Source organism: Heliconius melpomene, chromosome 19 (genome assembly GCF_056956725.1).
Source record: "Heliconius melpomene rosina isolate 202511_hmr_F chromosome 19, ASM5695672v1, whole genome shotgun sequence".
In the NCBI taxonomy this organism is placed as follows: domain Eukaryota; kingdom Metazoa; phylum Arthropoda; class Insecta; order Lepidoptera; family Nymphalidae; genus Heliconius; species Heliconius melpomene.
In genome coordinates, this window is record NC_140407.1 from 4,806,321 (window position 1) to 4,823,544 (window position 17,224).

The 17,224-nt window shown below is 30.7% G+C and overlaps 1 protein-coding gene across 5 annotated transcripts in view; it reads right to left on the reverse strand.

Moving 5' to 3' along the window:
* LOC146528444 (uncharacterized) overlaps nt 1-17,224 on the reverse strand; it is a 188,636-nt gene that overhangs the window by 21,086 nt on the left and 150,326 nt on the right. For all 5 annotated transcript variants that reach the window (XM_085203553.1, XM_085203551.1, XM_085203556.1 and 2 more), the window contains 2 exons: nt 3,987-4,109; nt 2,803-2,888 (listed from right to left, as the gene is read on the reverse strand). In XM_085203553.1, coding sequence (XP_085059679.1) covers nt 2,803-2,888; nt 3,987-4,109 — 209 coding nt within the window. The remainder of the gene's footprint in view (nt 1-2,802; nt 2,889-3,986; nt 4,110-17,224) is intronic.

The window sequence follows — 17,224 nt, forward strand, 5'->3', positions numbered from 1 at the left end:
TTCGAGGCGTTGTGAAATAGCACAAATCCAAATTATTTCATTTCCCTATTCTGGCGAGATAAAGTGCGGTGTTAAGATCCGCTCCTAGCCAAAATTGACAAATGACTTTACCTTCTCACTGCCTTTTTGCAAAAACAGCGGGATTCACGTGAAAATAAAAACGCAAACACGCATAATCTGTGTGCATATTTTCATACGGGATTCGATATGATGGCCTCCGCACTCCTAATATAATTCAAAATGCATTTGTAAATTTATTCAGTTCGACAGCGAGGACGCGTGTTACATAAAATGTTAACAAGGTGCATCTCAGAGCGAAGGTTGATATGAAAATTAGGTATGGTTGGCATTTTCATGGGATTTTTCGTTAATTTTCTATTTCTTTTTCTCTATCTCTCGATGTGGAGAGAAAAAGTAATAGGTACCTATATAATAATAGAGAAAACGCCGTGTTTCAAAAAGTACCGGTGCGTAGGTAACAGAGTGTCTTAGCTAGGCCCTCGGTCTATCATGTTATGTGCGGGATACAGCGTGAAAGCGAAAATATAAACTCTCAGTTCTACACTTTACGAAGGCCTCCAAATAATAATAAGAATAATAAAATAATTTTTATTTACTCAGCTTATTGATCCTAGAACAACCTTTAATCTTGGAGGTTTAAACCGCATGATGAGTAATTACTCAGTCGAGTCACTTGATCATATTTGAGGCTTATACAAACCGGTTGAAGCAAAACCGCGTTAAGAAACTAGTTCGTTTGTCGCTGTGTGACAAATGGCGTTCCAAGGATTTATTTATATTTATGTAAACCAAGACATTGGATTTATATGATGACTAGGTTTTACATGTAGCTTTTCCCGCGTAGTCTTAATGGGAATAACGGAGAGTTTTACATGAAAAATGACACATTCAACAGGTACAGGCGGTTACATACAAGTCGATACTCTTAATGTAATATACTTTATAAACCTTCTTCGATAAATGGACTATTTAATTTAATATACATAGATATATTTTAATTTAAGCCAGAAGTTTCTGAGCTTAGCAAGTTCAATCAAACAAACTCTTCAGCTTTCTAATATTAAATTACCTATAGATATCGATAATACAGATTATTTACTTAAAATTTATTGTACCTAGTTATAAAGTTTTTTCTTAAGCTTAAATTGATACCTAGTGTTGTATAGAATTTTTATGCGTGTAGGTATACAAATTATAATGATTTGCAATTTCATATAAACATTAAATTGAACTCGTAACTATCGGATTATCGGATCGGAGAGCCCAATCGTGGCGCAGGGCCATGAGCGTGTGAGTGTAAATGCAACAGGTTCTGGATTCGATTCCCACTCGAAGATATTAAATATTTTAATTTCTTCGCTCTTATGGTTGCCTACCCTGCTACATGCGAGATACACGAAGCTGAAAAAGAGATAAGAAAAGACTATCGGATATATAATCAGACGTTTATTTTTTTATGAAATATCATTTTTTTAAGATTTTTCAACAATAAATTAAGTAATTTATGATATTACCTATACTACAAGGAAATGTAGTACTAAGTTAAATACCTATTATTGTTTGAATTATTGTTTCTTTGTTTAAATACGTTTATATAAAACTAAATTAGAAGCCAAGATTTAAATCAGTCTTTTAAGTATTCTTCTTTTACTTCTTTTTTGTATTTATCTTTTCTGGGAGCTTGCCAAAAAAATTACATATATTATAGGTACATTGGGACCGTTGTAGCGCAGTTACGGTAAGCACACAATCGTCGTGTTCATCGTATATGAGTTCAATTTTCACTTGAGAAAATTGTTATTGTAATTTTCTTGTTTTCAAAGGGGGCGTTGAGTTCCTCTCTGCACTTAATACACAATGCATTGAAAATTGGGGGGGTGCGTGGAGAACGGAGTATCTTAAAACTAGGTTCCCTCTACCCTCCCTCCTATATGCGTGATAACAACAACAAAGTCAACAGGTAGCTCCAATTACAATTAAAATAATAAATTAATTAATACAATCGATTCAATACTGTCCTCTTGATATTTGAGTCAATGCCGTTAGAGCGGTTTGTTTCTGAATGCTGAACTATTTCGCTAAAGCCACAGTTTAGTCTATAAATTATGTAAGAACCTTGTAAATTGTGAATACATAAAGATGTCGTTTAATTTATTTGTTTTGATCTTATCTGCAAATGTTTTATATTGACGCTGCTCTTTGAATACTTATATCTATGACTATGTTCTACCCGCGGCTTTGTCCCCTTCGGTTAATTATAAGAATTAAGTTAGAAATAATTAACTTTATGTAATCTATACATATAATAAAATTGTAAGTGATCGCTGCCTATATATATAAGATATATGAGAAATACTGGTTTTAAGGACATTATTATATGACACAAATATATACGCAATAGATCCGGTTAAAAAGATTAATTTAAAATGTGTGAAAATCGCAAAAATCAAAGATCTTATAATAAAAAAAATACCATACATTGGTTTCCTACTAGTTTCGGCCGTGCGTCATCTGTTGTAGGCTTCACCCTGTATCCCGCACACAGCAGGGTAGGCAGATGGAACCTAATGTTAAGACACTCCGTTCTCCACTTTTTGCCGAATTCTGGAGGCATTGCGTGTTGTAGGAATTTCGAGAAATCCTCTCTAAGAACTCCTACTCCTACACTTCCTAACCTAAATGCCATCTTTCAAATTTCTAAATCCTGTAGTATCTTCTGTCAATCATCCAGTAACGAAAGAGTTTTATAAATAGAAGATAAAAATAAACTACGGTACTCACCTATCAACCTGCCTCGGTCGCATCATCCACGCGGGGGGTAGTAGGCCGGTGCCGAGCGCCGCAAGAGCCGCGATCATCTGCTGGAACTAGGGACATAGTGTAATGTGTTAGTTAACAGACTAAGATTGTAGTGTTGAGTCACTCCGTTATTTATTTTCCACTGAAATGGAATTCGCATTCGCATATCTTCGCATATAGTAGGGTAGGCCGAGTTCTCACTTTACGCCAAATTCTCGAGGCATAGCGCGTTGAGTGGCAGAACTTAACGGCGAGCTTTGCCTTTTTGCCCGAGCAAGGAGATAAAAATAATATAGTTTTGCTTATTTTTTTATGAAACATAGTAACGAAATTATCTATCTACATTAGAATACTAAATATTAACAAGAAGTTTTACTTCTAACTAAGATAACTTGGTTTCTTATTTTTTTCTACTTCTATTTTTGAAAGACAAAGGTAAAATAATTGTGGACTTGAGATAAAATAAATAAAAAAGTTAAATAAATTAAAATAAAACCGTGACTGTAGTGAAAACTCGTAATGGCAATTATAACAGCGACTTTTTTTAAATAGTTGAAAATGTCAAATCAATCAATTCTTGCATTACCTACTTTTTTGTTCATACTTTAAAAATTAAATTTAACTATATTTCTTAATTAATATTTTATTTAAAATGAAAAAGGATTAAGTCATCTTAGGATAGAAGAATCTATTAATTTGATATCATAATTTGATCTACAGAAATTAAATATATTAGAAGAACAAAAAAAAAATATCTTCATGTCGGACAAATAATGAAAAATTATAAAGAATTTCACTTAAAGTTGTTTTTTTTTCTATTCATTTCTATTTTGGTTTTTAAATTCATCTTTATGACTTAAAGAACAATAAACATCTAAGAAAAGTAAATAAATAATTTTCCTTTTTCATTGTTCCAAAGCATTGCGCTTTATTCTGTATACGGTTTTTTAATCCACGTCTCTGATGTCATCAGATATTTTCTTGTTCATCATTAAAAAATGAATAATTTAAATGGAAGGTTAGGCAAAGAAAACCTAGTGTCAAGATACTCCGTTCTCTCCTTTTCACCCGAATTATAGATATTACGTTGATGGCGAAACTCAACGTTAATCAGTCTAACCTTTAGCCTAGCCTTTTCAATAACCAATTCCTTCTTTCTATAGTACCTGTGCGATCGCCTGCGGGTTCTGCCCCTGTAGCTGCAGCTGAAGTAGGTGCTGCAACAGCGGCGGCCCCGCGGGGCTCTTCGCGCCCGACACCGAGCTGCTGTCTGATTCCGATGCTGGACTCTGGAACAAGACATTGTGTTAAGATATTAGTCAGTTTTCGGTAAGAATCCAAGACAATGCGCGTTGAGTGGCGGAATTCCTCTTAACACTTCTCAAGTCTCTAACCCGATCTCTAACGTAAAATTGCTGCGTTATACACAGAGTAGTGCCGGCTGTGAGTCTGACTGTAACGGAAGAGTTTCATATGTCAGAGATATATAATTTTATCAACATATGCCAAATGGCAATAAAAATACATACTAAAAGACTAAATTTTTCTTTTAGTTTTCCTACATATTTAAACTAACAACATTGTTTGTTATTTCAATGTTTATTCAAAACATCAATTTTAATACAACACGATTTTCCTTACATATAAAAGTGTCAATTTTCCGGTATTTTAGTAAATCAATATGGACGAGGATAATGCATAGTGAACAAGTATTTTGCAAGCCATTTACTAAGGTATATGTAAAATGTATGTAATTAAGTTTATTGACTAGTCGTCGTGCGCAACCTTGTTTATGTGGACTTTAAAGCGCGAAATGGAAACCTCTTTTCTTGAATTTAGAGAAATCTCTTAGTACTCCCCTAGACTTCCTAATAGTTTTGCCTGTGCCGAAAGTTATTGGGCTTAAAAATAAACAACTATTTACATATACTTATATATAGATTGATTAAAAACGAAATTGTTACTTTATAGTTTAGTATGTACTGTGTTGATTCGATTTTCATTTGGAAAATATAACTACAAATTTGTGTTCATCAGTTAATAATAAATAATAAAATAGAATGTAATTATTATACTACTTATACTAGATACTAATGTAACTATTATATTGAATAAAATAAATAAATCAGCTTCACGCTGTATCCCGCACACAACAGGGTAGACAGAGGAAACCTAGTGTTAAGACACGCCGTTCCCCACTTTCTGCCGAATTCTGGGGGCATTGCGTGTTGAGTGGCAGAACTCAACGCCGCGCTTTGCCTTGACACCAGAGCGAAGAAATCGAAATATAAACGTATAGGTATTGAATGTTTTTCCTAAATCTAGCATTTTTTTTGTATTTGAATTTTTTGGTATCGTTCTTATTGTTTCAGGTAGTCAGTCCTCTACCTGAGCTGCCTATATATCAAAATTTAATTACTTTAATGATTTAATATGTTTTACGTTGTGTTGAGTTCTGCCACTCAACATCCAATGCTTCGATTGCCCAAAATGGCAAATGGAAAGTTTTAATAATAAATTTCCTTTGCATTCCCTGTCACATGCGGGGATACAGCATAACATATTTTTCTTTAATATAATGATTAATTTACAGAATATAAACAAATATTTAATTTAATATTTATTTTGAAAATACTTATAATTACTTACAGGCTTAGTAAGGTATTAGATACTGCCACCTAGCAGGTTTATTTAATTAGTAGAAGGTGGAAAAGTGTGTGAAACGTAACTCACTAATATTCCTACTTACGTCATAAAATGCAAACATAATAAACCATTTTCCTTAAAATATAATTACAATAAAAAATAAAACTTCGCGCGTTTCTTAGAAATACTACAAGATTAATAGATAATTATATATTACAAAGCAAAATTATTTGAATTCGTACTAACACAATTCTTTTGTGTATAAAACTTAGTAGTACGTATAAAGAGAATCTGATCTCTACTTTCTGTGTGTAATTTCAAGACATTACGTATTGTGTTACGGAACTTAACGCCGTGCTTTTAGTTACCAAAAAGGAAAAAGGAAAATAAAAAGTAAATAACGATAATAAATAATTAAAATTAAATGTACATGTAACACTGCAACTAGGTATATAGAATAAATTTGGTTAGAAAAATGCTTATTTAACACGCAACGTCATAACGTGAATTACTTGGTTGGGTTAAGTTTCAAATTAATTTTCAGACAAAAATACAGTAGTGAAAACGGATTTACAATGTAGGCAGTATGCGTTAGAATAATGGCGACGGCTTGGATTTTGGTCCTTTTAAGCTAAATAACTTTTTAAAAATAATAATCCTTCACTTGGTACCAGATACTGCTCTGAGCTTCTTTCCCTTTAAGGTGAGGAGCATCGAAACACCAAGTAATTTCTTGTCATAACTTCAAGATCAAGGCAACAATGACACAGGGTTAAGTTGTACCGCTCATCACACATATCTTAAAAGAGTAAGAAATTAAGGAAATTATTTATTGTTTAATACAATACGTGAATATACAACTATATTGTTATAATTTTTATGTTATTTATGATTCAATTGGTAACTTAGCTGGTATAAATATAAAAAATAAACTTAATTATAAAATAACCTACAGAATTTATATAAAACTCTTTCGCTATTTCACTTATAAAAAAAATAAAACAATTCTGTTGTGCTCTTCGAGTGAAGTGCCATTCTTTGTGTTTTCATACATTCACAGCTTGATATTTAGAGTTAACATTCCCACTGTACCGAAAGATATGCAGAAAAAGGATTTTCGTTTTCCTATTTCATGAGGCTAACAATGACTAATTTTTTTCTATTGTTACCGCATTGTTTTTCCGCGTATTTTTTTTTTGTACAAAAAATGTCTAAACTTTAACAAGAGATACATTAGACCGCCACATTATGAGGGTACATGCGCTAAAATTTTCATTACGCTTAGAAACTAACATGAAATAACAAGCCATTTTTTATCTATCTCCCTACAGACTTACTCATTTGCTAAACGGACAAAGCCGCGTGGTACAACTTGTTTTAATATTCTTTTGAAGGTCTTTTGATGTAAGTTCTTTTGTCATCCACACCATCAAAAAAATGTCTAATCCATCCATCTATGTGGTACATAAAAAAACCATTGTTCTCTAACGAACGGCGTTAATAAAAAATACTATTCTATTGCCCATTACCGGTTCCCACGACGCCATGTTTGCGGATCCTCGCTCGCGATTGGTCGAACACGAGTTTAGAATTAGAACCCCACCATTTGGCGAGTAAATTATGTAGTTTTTTTTTTCATCAAATAATGGCAACGGCAAGGGAGCAGCTGTTCTGCCTACAAAGGAGTTAGAAAAAAAATATTTGATTACTTCTTTATTTTTCTATATAGTTTTTATGTAGTAGATGACCTATTAGTTTGTTTGCAGGATTTAATTTTTTATATGGCTGTTTAATTCTTTACTTTGATTATTAAAAGTAAATGTGTTTTAAAATGCTTAGATGAAATGCCATATGTCTAATATGTTTTTTTTATTTTCTTTCTCGCAGTAAATGTCTAATAAAATTTTATTGGGCTTCATTGTTGCACCAAATTTAGTAAAAGAAATAATTATTTTTTTTATTACATCTCATTTACTATATTGAATTGGAAGCGAAATATAACGTGAAAACTTATTCAGGTACAAATTATTTAAATATATTTCTAATAATATTTTAAATGTACCTAGAGAGGTATTGAGTAGGTAAATATAAAATAATTTTATTTTTCAGCTTCACACTGTATCACGTAGTAGAGTAGGAAGAGGTAACCTGTTGTTAAGACACTCTCTTCCCGTTAAGATACTCCCGTTCCCTACTTTTCGTCGAATTCTCGAAGCATTACATACTGTGTAGTGGCGTAACCTAACGCAGCGCTTTGCCTCGCTTCCAGAACAAGAAAACCTCTTCCTCCTCCTTGTTTCCTCTTAAAATTAATTTTATTATTCAAAACATCTTTAAATAATAATTCCACATCTTTAAATATAATTTAAATAATACAATAAGCAATAAAAAATAATTATACTATAGAAACTAAATATTCTATCTATTTAATGATTGAAACACGACGGCTGAGGGTTCAGTTCCCATACGGAGGAATCAATTAGGAACAGGATGTCTTAAAACTAGTAGCTATCGAAGAACTAAATATTCTTCTTTACACTTATTTAAATATTTTCCAGTTCTAACACAAAAAAGCATTCTTAGATTTTATTTTGGCTAGCACCTACCTATGTATGTTATCATACATATCATATACTTACTTATAATCCATTGACATATTTTTTTACATAATAAATATTAATAATTGTTATTTAATATGGCAACACTTTATACAATTTCTTTCACATACCTATTTAATGGAAAAACTACCTATTCTATAATCAATACACAGCCCCTTAAATAAAACTTTATTTTCAAAAGACATTTCAGTAATATTTAAAATCATTTTAGTTGAAAAATTATTTAATCTATTATAAATATATTTATTTTAGTAGAAAAATAAATATTCAAGACCAATTATTGAAGTAGGTATATTAAGCATTGGTCATTGAACTCAACAATATAAGTTTAGTTTTCCACTTCATTAATTCTTTTTAATTGTGTCTATCTTTTTGTCGCAGAAATATAAGATCGTTAGCGATAGGTATATCATTAAAGTAAAATAAATACTAAACGTAAAAGATAGAAATATAATTGTATTAGATTTTTTTATTTATTTCTTTATTCTTTTATAGAATTTCGTCTTAAATGTAGTTTATAAATTGAGCTTTATTTTATTTAATTCCCTTTAAGTTCTTGTTTTTTTAGCTTCTTATTTTTTGCATAATATGGTGATCTATATAATAGATAAAATTTAAGTGTTAAGACATTACTTTTCATTTGTTTTTTCCTTCGTTTCTACTAATGTACATATATTTTTAGTTTCACGCGGCGTATACAGACGCCACATAACAGGGTAGGCAGAGGGAACCTGGAATTTTAGTGTTAGGATACTCTGTTCTCCATTACACACTTCCCTTCCCTTCTTAATTCATGAGGCACGTTACTAGAGCGAAGGAGTGAAAATATAAAAAAAAATTAAATCATCATAAAGCGATAAACAAACTGACTGATATTAATTGTAAACGTCATCATGATCATCACTATATGAAAGTAAGACTTAAGTGCTAAGACACTACGTTCTCTACTTTTTTATATTTTTTTAATTTATTTTCTCAGCTTCTCCTACATAAAGTTCCTACTCTCACTCAGATAAAGCTTAAATGTTAGGACACTCCGTTCTCCTCTCACTTTATGTTGTTATGTTTACTAAAAAAATACATATTAAAATGCAATTTTTCAAATAAAAATAGGCAAAGAAATTGTTTGTATCACAATCTAGTTAGAAATTCCTCTGATTGTTAGTTATGGAGCTACTATTACAGTAACTACTTTAGTTAAGTGGCGGTCATTCATGCCGTTAAAGTAATTATTTTTTATGCTTCAAGAAAGACAAACTTTTTTATTTTTTGTTTATTTTTTTTTATGTTCGTGTATGCATTAATGTTTACTTTGAAAATTATTAAAATAGGGTTAAACTTTTGGGGTTGTTTTTTTTAATTTAATACATTTAATTTGGTTTTTTAATGTAGGTATAAATTAAAAATCTTTCGTAACCCAGTGACTGAGAGTCAAGGCGCAGCCAAAAATATGCGGCGTAGAACGCTGGAATAGCATTTCTTGAATATTTTTATGGTAATGGAAGAATACAGGTTTTCCCAATGAACATCTTAAAGTTCGCGCCAAAGATAGTTGTGGGCGATTTATTGATATTTCACAGCTCATACTGCAAGTGTTTGATATAAAGTTTTTTTTTTGGCAAATCACAACCTCTATTCCTATTTCTAGCCTTTACCTCTTAATTTAAACAGAACTGGGGGGTTTTTTACAGTAATATATGAGATTTTTGGTACAATTTTTATTTCTTTATTGAACTTTTGAACCAAAATATCTTACAAATAAATTGGTTTAGTCAAACTAATTTATAAATTTATACTGAACGAAATATAATATTATATATAGCCTTCATTGATAAATGGACTATGCAACATAAAAAAAAACAATTTGAAGTAGCAGTTTATGAGATTAACACCTTCGACAAAAGAAACTCTTCCGCTATATAATATTACTCTTCGCTTATTCGCTTTCATCAAGACCAATTTTCTATAATAACAAAAAAAATTCTACGAAAGTGAGAAAGCAAAGACTAAAGTAAGTAAAACATCTCTCTATCTCTTCTTGAATAATTATATATTCTATATAAAATATATACCTAAGTATTCGTAAAAAGTAATATTTTATTTATATTTATTTGGCCGGCATTTGATTTTCCTCGAGGAAGTTTATATATTCAGTTAGGTGTCACGTGTTTGCTATGTTCAAGGTGGACTTGATTTGCTAAAATCAAGGTAACGAAGCCTGTTTTACTACTTTTGTATATTTACGTTGTACCTATGTATATTACGTATACTATAGGTAAATTATGTTGGATTCGAGATTTAGACAAAACGCGTCGTTTAGTTACGATTTTTGTGAAATAGTTGAAAAATGGAGAAAGCAATACTAGAATCTAATTATTATTAATTCTAAAAATGTATAATGTAGTACTTACTTATTAATGGATTAAAGGATTTTAATTAAATGTTAAAATAAAACCCCCTTTTTTGAAATAGTTTTAACACAGTTCATTTTTTGGATCAATATTAAATTAAAATTATTTTTTTCCACGCAACCATTTTAGCAAAATTAATTATCTATTTTAATGATATCAATTCGTAATATAGTATATAGTAGGTACATATTCCAATTCCATTTAAAAATAAACATAAAAAAATTACATTAACTTTTATATTAGAAAATTTTCATAATAAAACATACCTATCTGACCTAATGCCGGTAATAAATTAAAATTAAAAAATTAAAAATTCTTTTATACATGTGTCACATTGAAGGACATCATGCATTTAATGAAATAAGAATATGACATAGACATTTCCATTAGAAGCAAGAACACTCGCGGTGAGAGGCCTTCCGCTAAAACCCAGTCTTTGAGTCACAGCACTCTAATATACGAATAAAGGCGCATATACCACTTTTTTAAGTTCAAAAGGTGCGTAAAGTTTACTTTCATCTGTCACAAATAATTTCCAATGCATATTTTTTTTATTTCTCCTACTTTTATTTTACTCGCACAACAAACAGTTTTCAAGAACTGAATGAATTGTTCGTTCAAAACAAGGTATGGGCTATTACTATTTTTTTTACACAACAAGCGCACAAAAGCTAAAAAGCACTCGTTAATTGAAGTGATAAATCCAAATAGAATTCGTAAAATGTAACTAACCATGAAATCGCTTCATATTCTGTACCCTTCCATTGACACTTAAAAAAACAACACTCAAACTGTAAACACTCGCACCATTGCCACTTCGCTTTGGCTATTAAAAAAAAACTTCCCGCCTATTTTCAAAAATGGAATCGAAACGTCAAAGGTACATTTTCTTTTTTTTAACGTACGGCAATGATAAGCAAAGGCGTTCGTATACTGAGGCTATTTGGCCGCACGTGTTTTGCCAAGGGGTGGGTCTAGCACGTGAATTTTCCGAGGTTTCCACCCCCTGCGGACCGCCCCTATAGGCTTTTCTGTCCGGCCTATGCTGTTTAACCGATCGCATATAGACTACCGTGGAGCTGCGCTGATATTCTAGTTTTTTTTTGTTTTTTCTACAAAAAATAATTTAAGCAAGCGTGACCTATAGGCGATAAAAAGTTTTAATTTGAACGATTTCATTTATAACGAGTCAAAAATTAAACAAGATAGTTAATTTTGCTAAAAAAAATATACAAAAAATGGCAAGTTAACTACACTTAATTGAAACAATTTCGCAGTATCTATGGTCGTAAATTGCGGGGCCAATTAGTTTTATGCACAGTTTGAATTTTTAAGAGTTTTTCTTTTAACTTATAAATCGCCGTGATGGCTGTGTATTTCAATTTTAGTAGAAAGAAATAATATATAATTACAGTTGGACGCAGTCAATCATTAAGGTAACGTTTCGTTTTGAGTAATAATACAAAAATTTTAACTTCAACGAACAAATAGCATGAATTTATTTCACGGTCGGCGTAGTACGAGTACGCGGCGTTGTTCGCTAATTATGCCCCCTTGCTTACTTGGGCTTTGTAATAACCTAGCTCTTCATGTTTAAGCTATTCCATATTTTTTATTTCTTCTATATGTTACAAGGAAAACTTTGAAAATTATATTATATTTGAAAATAAATTGTACGTAGGTATATTATTTGAAGGTTGAATAACAATTAGGTAGCATAACGTCAGCGCTAGCTTGGTCATTACCATTAGTGTTTTATGACCATATACATATACTCCTATCATTAAAATTTTAAATATAAATGTTTAAACATTTATGTAAGCAAGATATCAAATATTAATATAAAATACAATTTGTACAACAAGCAACGGACTATTTTAACATTATTTAATTGTTTATAATTACAAAAGTAACTCATTTGACTCTAGAGCTTCTTGTAACTCATTCTCTCAAATTAACTATTACGGAAAACAACTCTCGACTTAAAAAAAAAAGCACAATTATACAATCGCCACTCCGCGGCACTCTCTGTTCAAACACTGCCTACTTTCATGCTCTACGCCTACACGCTTACTATTTCAGTATCAAAAGTGCTAGTTGCGGGAAAATGGACTTTAAATTTGAGCTTTAAGGCGGTTATTAGAGTCGAGCTTAAAGCTCACGCACCCCATCTCTTTCTCGCGTATTAATCAAAATACCAGTTTCCTACTTTGACGTAGAATCGTAGCAAATGGATAAGGCATTGTTTTGTAAATTGAAACTATGGTTGGCCGTGCCACCGGCGTACCGTGACCCCTTGCGGTCCCCTTGCAGAAGAAAAAGGCGTACGTTCAGACGGGCCGTATGCGGACCGGGGGGTCGCTGCCGCTGGACGTTCTAAAGCTTGGTTTAGACAAGCCAGCATAATTGCTATTGTATTATAAAGGGTTTACAATATACTACAATTATGGACAGACAATGATTAGAAATGTTGATACGGATGCAACGTTTATTAATTACTAACCAGCGTTTATATTCCATAGTGAATAGTTTTGTTGGGTCTCTTAATTGTTTATACGAGAGACTTTGTTGATTAAAATGTATGAAGCAATAAAGTTAATGCTATTAAGATTTGTGGTGTTATAGGACCTGATTGCAAGTTCTAAATGGTATAATTGCTATTATATAGTCGACTAGACCTCGCCCTCCCTTTTTTCTATACTACGGTTAACTTATTAGTATTACCAATGTAAATTGGACCGTCTCTATGAGCGACGTGAAAATAAAAACGGTTCAGCTTATAATGAACTACTAAGTATGAATATTGACTTTAAAGTTATAAGATTGCAATAGAATTGTAAAAGTCCTTTCAGTTTTGTATTTTATTTTTTTTAATATGTAAGTCCAAGAAAATTATAATGAAAAATAATTATATACAGTTTTTGGTGATGGTGATTAATTATTTATATTTAATAAATATAATAAGAGTAAATTATAATAAACAAATAAAGCTAGCTACTTTAAGATTATAGAGCTTTTTACAAATTGCAACTTTGTATTTCTACTATACTTATAAAGAAAACTAGTAGCCATACCCGCAAATATATTTGAGTGAACTAATAAAACATTCCCGTAAAAATTTCCAGAAATACACTCCTCTACACTAATCTACACTCCTTAAGGAACTGCCAGTCTCTTAGTAATGGATGAATTTTATATAATATTTAAGTCTTTGTGAAAATTTAACTTAAAAGTAAAGTTTCTTTAACCCAACTAAAGTTTTATTTTTATTTGTAAATTTAATTACCAGTAAAATATATATTTTTGGAAAGTAAAATGTAGATAAGAAAAAAATATGTATTACAAACAACGTGCGTGTTAAAATTTCATAAAGGATAAATAATAGGTATAACAATTAAGTCGTTAAAAGATAATTCAGTTTTATACTTATTGTATAAAGTTATTATCTTCTTAATAAATCTTTAAAAAATGTTTTTTACCAAGAAATGTTAAAAGTATGTTGGTATATTTTTTTGATTCCAAAGGGAATTATAATATTTTTCAAGGCTTAAGCTTCCTATATATAGAAGGATAGATAGAGAGACTAATATCAAGACATTCCATTCTTAACTTCTTGCCCGAATTCTAGATATTGTTTGTTAAGAGGCAGAACAGAACGCCGAACTTTTATTATTAGGAAAGAATATATCCAAGTGGATATCAAGTCAGACCTCATAATATTTTTTATATATATATACTCTACAACAAAATACACAGTAAAGCTGTGGCCGTAACTGATAAGTAAACATTGTTATTTATTAAACCATAAAACGATATTTACGAAGACATTTTTCATGTAGGTGTAAAATATTTGGGCCAAGTTGTACGCACCTTTTGAATTTAAACACTTGTTGAAATTTATATTAATCGTAGCATGAAATCTGTATTTTATATTTTTTCTTTGATACTTTCAAAAAAAAGCTTATAAACTAAAATATTCTCCATTAAAATAGACATATTTAAAATATTTTTTTAAATCAATTAATATAGGTAGTAATGAAGGTATTGGCAGCCGTGCAAACACCTACGAACGGGCTTATAGTATATTAATTTATTTTATTTATAACTAGCGGACGCGCGCAGCTTCGCTTGCGTATTTTGGGATTCTAATAAACCATAAACAATGTATTCAATGAAATGTTTTTAAGAGTCTAAATATCTATTTTTATAGAAGTCGGTGGCGATTTAAAGATTTTTCCATACAAACGTTCAACCCCTTATTTGCACCCTTAGGGGGTGAATTCTAGAAAACCATGAAACACATGTTCAATTAAATATTTTTAGGAGTCTAAATATCAAGTTTTATAAAAATCGGTGGCGATTTAAGAATTTTTCCATACAAACTTTCAACCCTCTATTTGCACCCTTAGAGGGAGAATTCTAGAAAACGATGAAACACGTGTTCAATTAAATACTTTTAAAAATCTAAATTTCGAATTTTATAAAAATCGGTGCCGATTTAAATTTTTTTCCATACAAACTTTGAACCCCTATTTTACCCCTTTAGGGTTAAAATTTTTCAAAATCCCTTCTTAGTGGATGTCCAGATTACGAAAGTAAACATCTGTCCAAATTTCACGTTTCTACCATCAGCGGTTACGGCTGTGCGTGCGTCTTACCTCAGTCAGTGAGGACAAGTCCTTTTATATATATAGATAATAACAAATAATTTAATTAATTTTTAAGTAGTTTTTTTACTTATTAAAATTAATTTTACTTTTACAGATAATCTTAATGTAAATAAAATGCATATAATAAATACGAACATCCGGTCAATATCTATAAAGTTATCGAATAATTTATAACATCCGTTTTTAACCTTTCAATTTTCTTTAACTTTCGTTTAATTTTAGAAAAGTTGTTTATTTTAAGTAATACATCTTTAACTCCTGAATCTATTGATAATATTATTATTATAAAGCTGAAGAGCTGTTCGATTGAGAGCGCTAATCTCAGGAACTTGAATTCTTTTGTATGTTGAATAGTCGTCATAGGCTATAGCCTATATTACATCACGGTACATTTAGAATGTGTCAAGGGTACACTACTCTTAGTCATTTCCCTTGGACCAGGGGACAAAGCTGAAGATAAATCCTAGTATGTATTGAAGCTTAAACTATCCTCTTGTTTGAAGTTAAATGTCATATAACATAGTATGTGGAGAGTATAGTGTCACAACATAAATATTTCTCCGCTGACCCAGCCATTTTCTCGTGTACTTAGAAAAATTACGATTTTAATATATATTTTTTTTAAAAATAAACCATTTTCAAGCCTAAATTAATACTAAAACCCAACATTTTGTAAGATTTAAGAAGGAAATTGTATATATTTTTAACAATTTTAGATATTTTCTAACAATAAAAGACAATACAAAAACTAGTATAAACAAAAAAACGGGTTGCCGTCTAAAAATTTTAAACAACTAGACAATCGGTTTCCTATAGCGGTACCATCAATCATGGCTTGACATTCTAAAAGAAAATAATTCGTTCGCGTGAGAATTTACGACGTCGATCTCCTGTTATTACATTACTTACTTAGTATTAATTTTAGAACGCTTATGGCACAGTGGCATTGAGTCAGTCTTTGTTACTTCGTATGTAGTAATGGGTTCTTTGTTCTTAGTGGTAATAGGTATGTTAATTATTTTGTGATTTAAAAAAGTTTTGGAAAATGAATAATACGTCTAATCGTATTATTCTTATATCTTACAAAAATAAAATTGATGTGATTTTCTTGTAATATTTAATAATTTAAATTCGATACAGGTGGTTTTTATTCTATGTACCAAAATGATAAAAAGATGGTTGGCGGTTCCATTTTTACCCGCTTTGGTAACGAAACAAAGGGTGGCGTTAAGTTCCGTCACTCTATCTCCAGTCTTGCATAGAGAACAGCGTTTCTTAGTAATAGGTCTCCTCTGCCCATAGCAATAAGCAGGATACTACATGAAGGTAAAAAATTACTTAACATATTTTACAATGTTACTAATTGGACTGGTTGTTTTCCTTGGAAAACAAATGAATAATTTATTTTTCACATTGTAAATCGATTTAGTTTGACTAATAAATGCAAGCTTCGCATCATTATACGATTAAGAAGGTGGTTTTGTAAAAAAAATAAGCGTACTCTGATCTCATCGCGGTGATTCAATCAATAGTATAATATAAGCTAAAATACCTGGTTTTATTTATTAAAGAATTATAATACTTTTAAAAGTATATAAAAGAAACGAAGGCTGTGTTTTTGTTGTGAAAATGTAATTTTAATAGTTCACTGCCCTTTTTGAAGTGGGCACCGCGTGGCAGAATTTAACGCAGCAATCATGACACATACACTGTCCCACTGCGCTATGATGGTGTAATAATATGCTTGAAAGAAAATGCTATTATTTAATTAAGTTTTCAATTTTTTATTCAAGTTTTTGAACATCTAAATACTATATTTATATATTTTTTAAATATAGTATTTTATTTTCAGTTGCTACAAAATTATTACAAGTTGCTACAAAGAAACCTAGTGCTACGATTCACCATTCCCCATTTTAATTTTTTTAAGTAATGAACAAATTAATTCAATATACATTCAATATACAAATGTATAGAATATGTATAGAATAATATATAGAAAATTCTAAGCCGTCCTAAAAAAAAACAATCTTCTCTTTCTCGCAAGTCTTATTATATC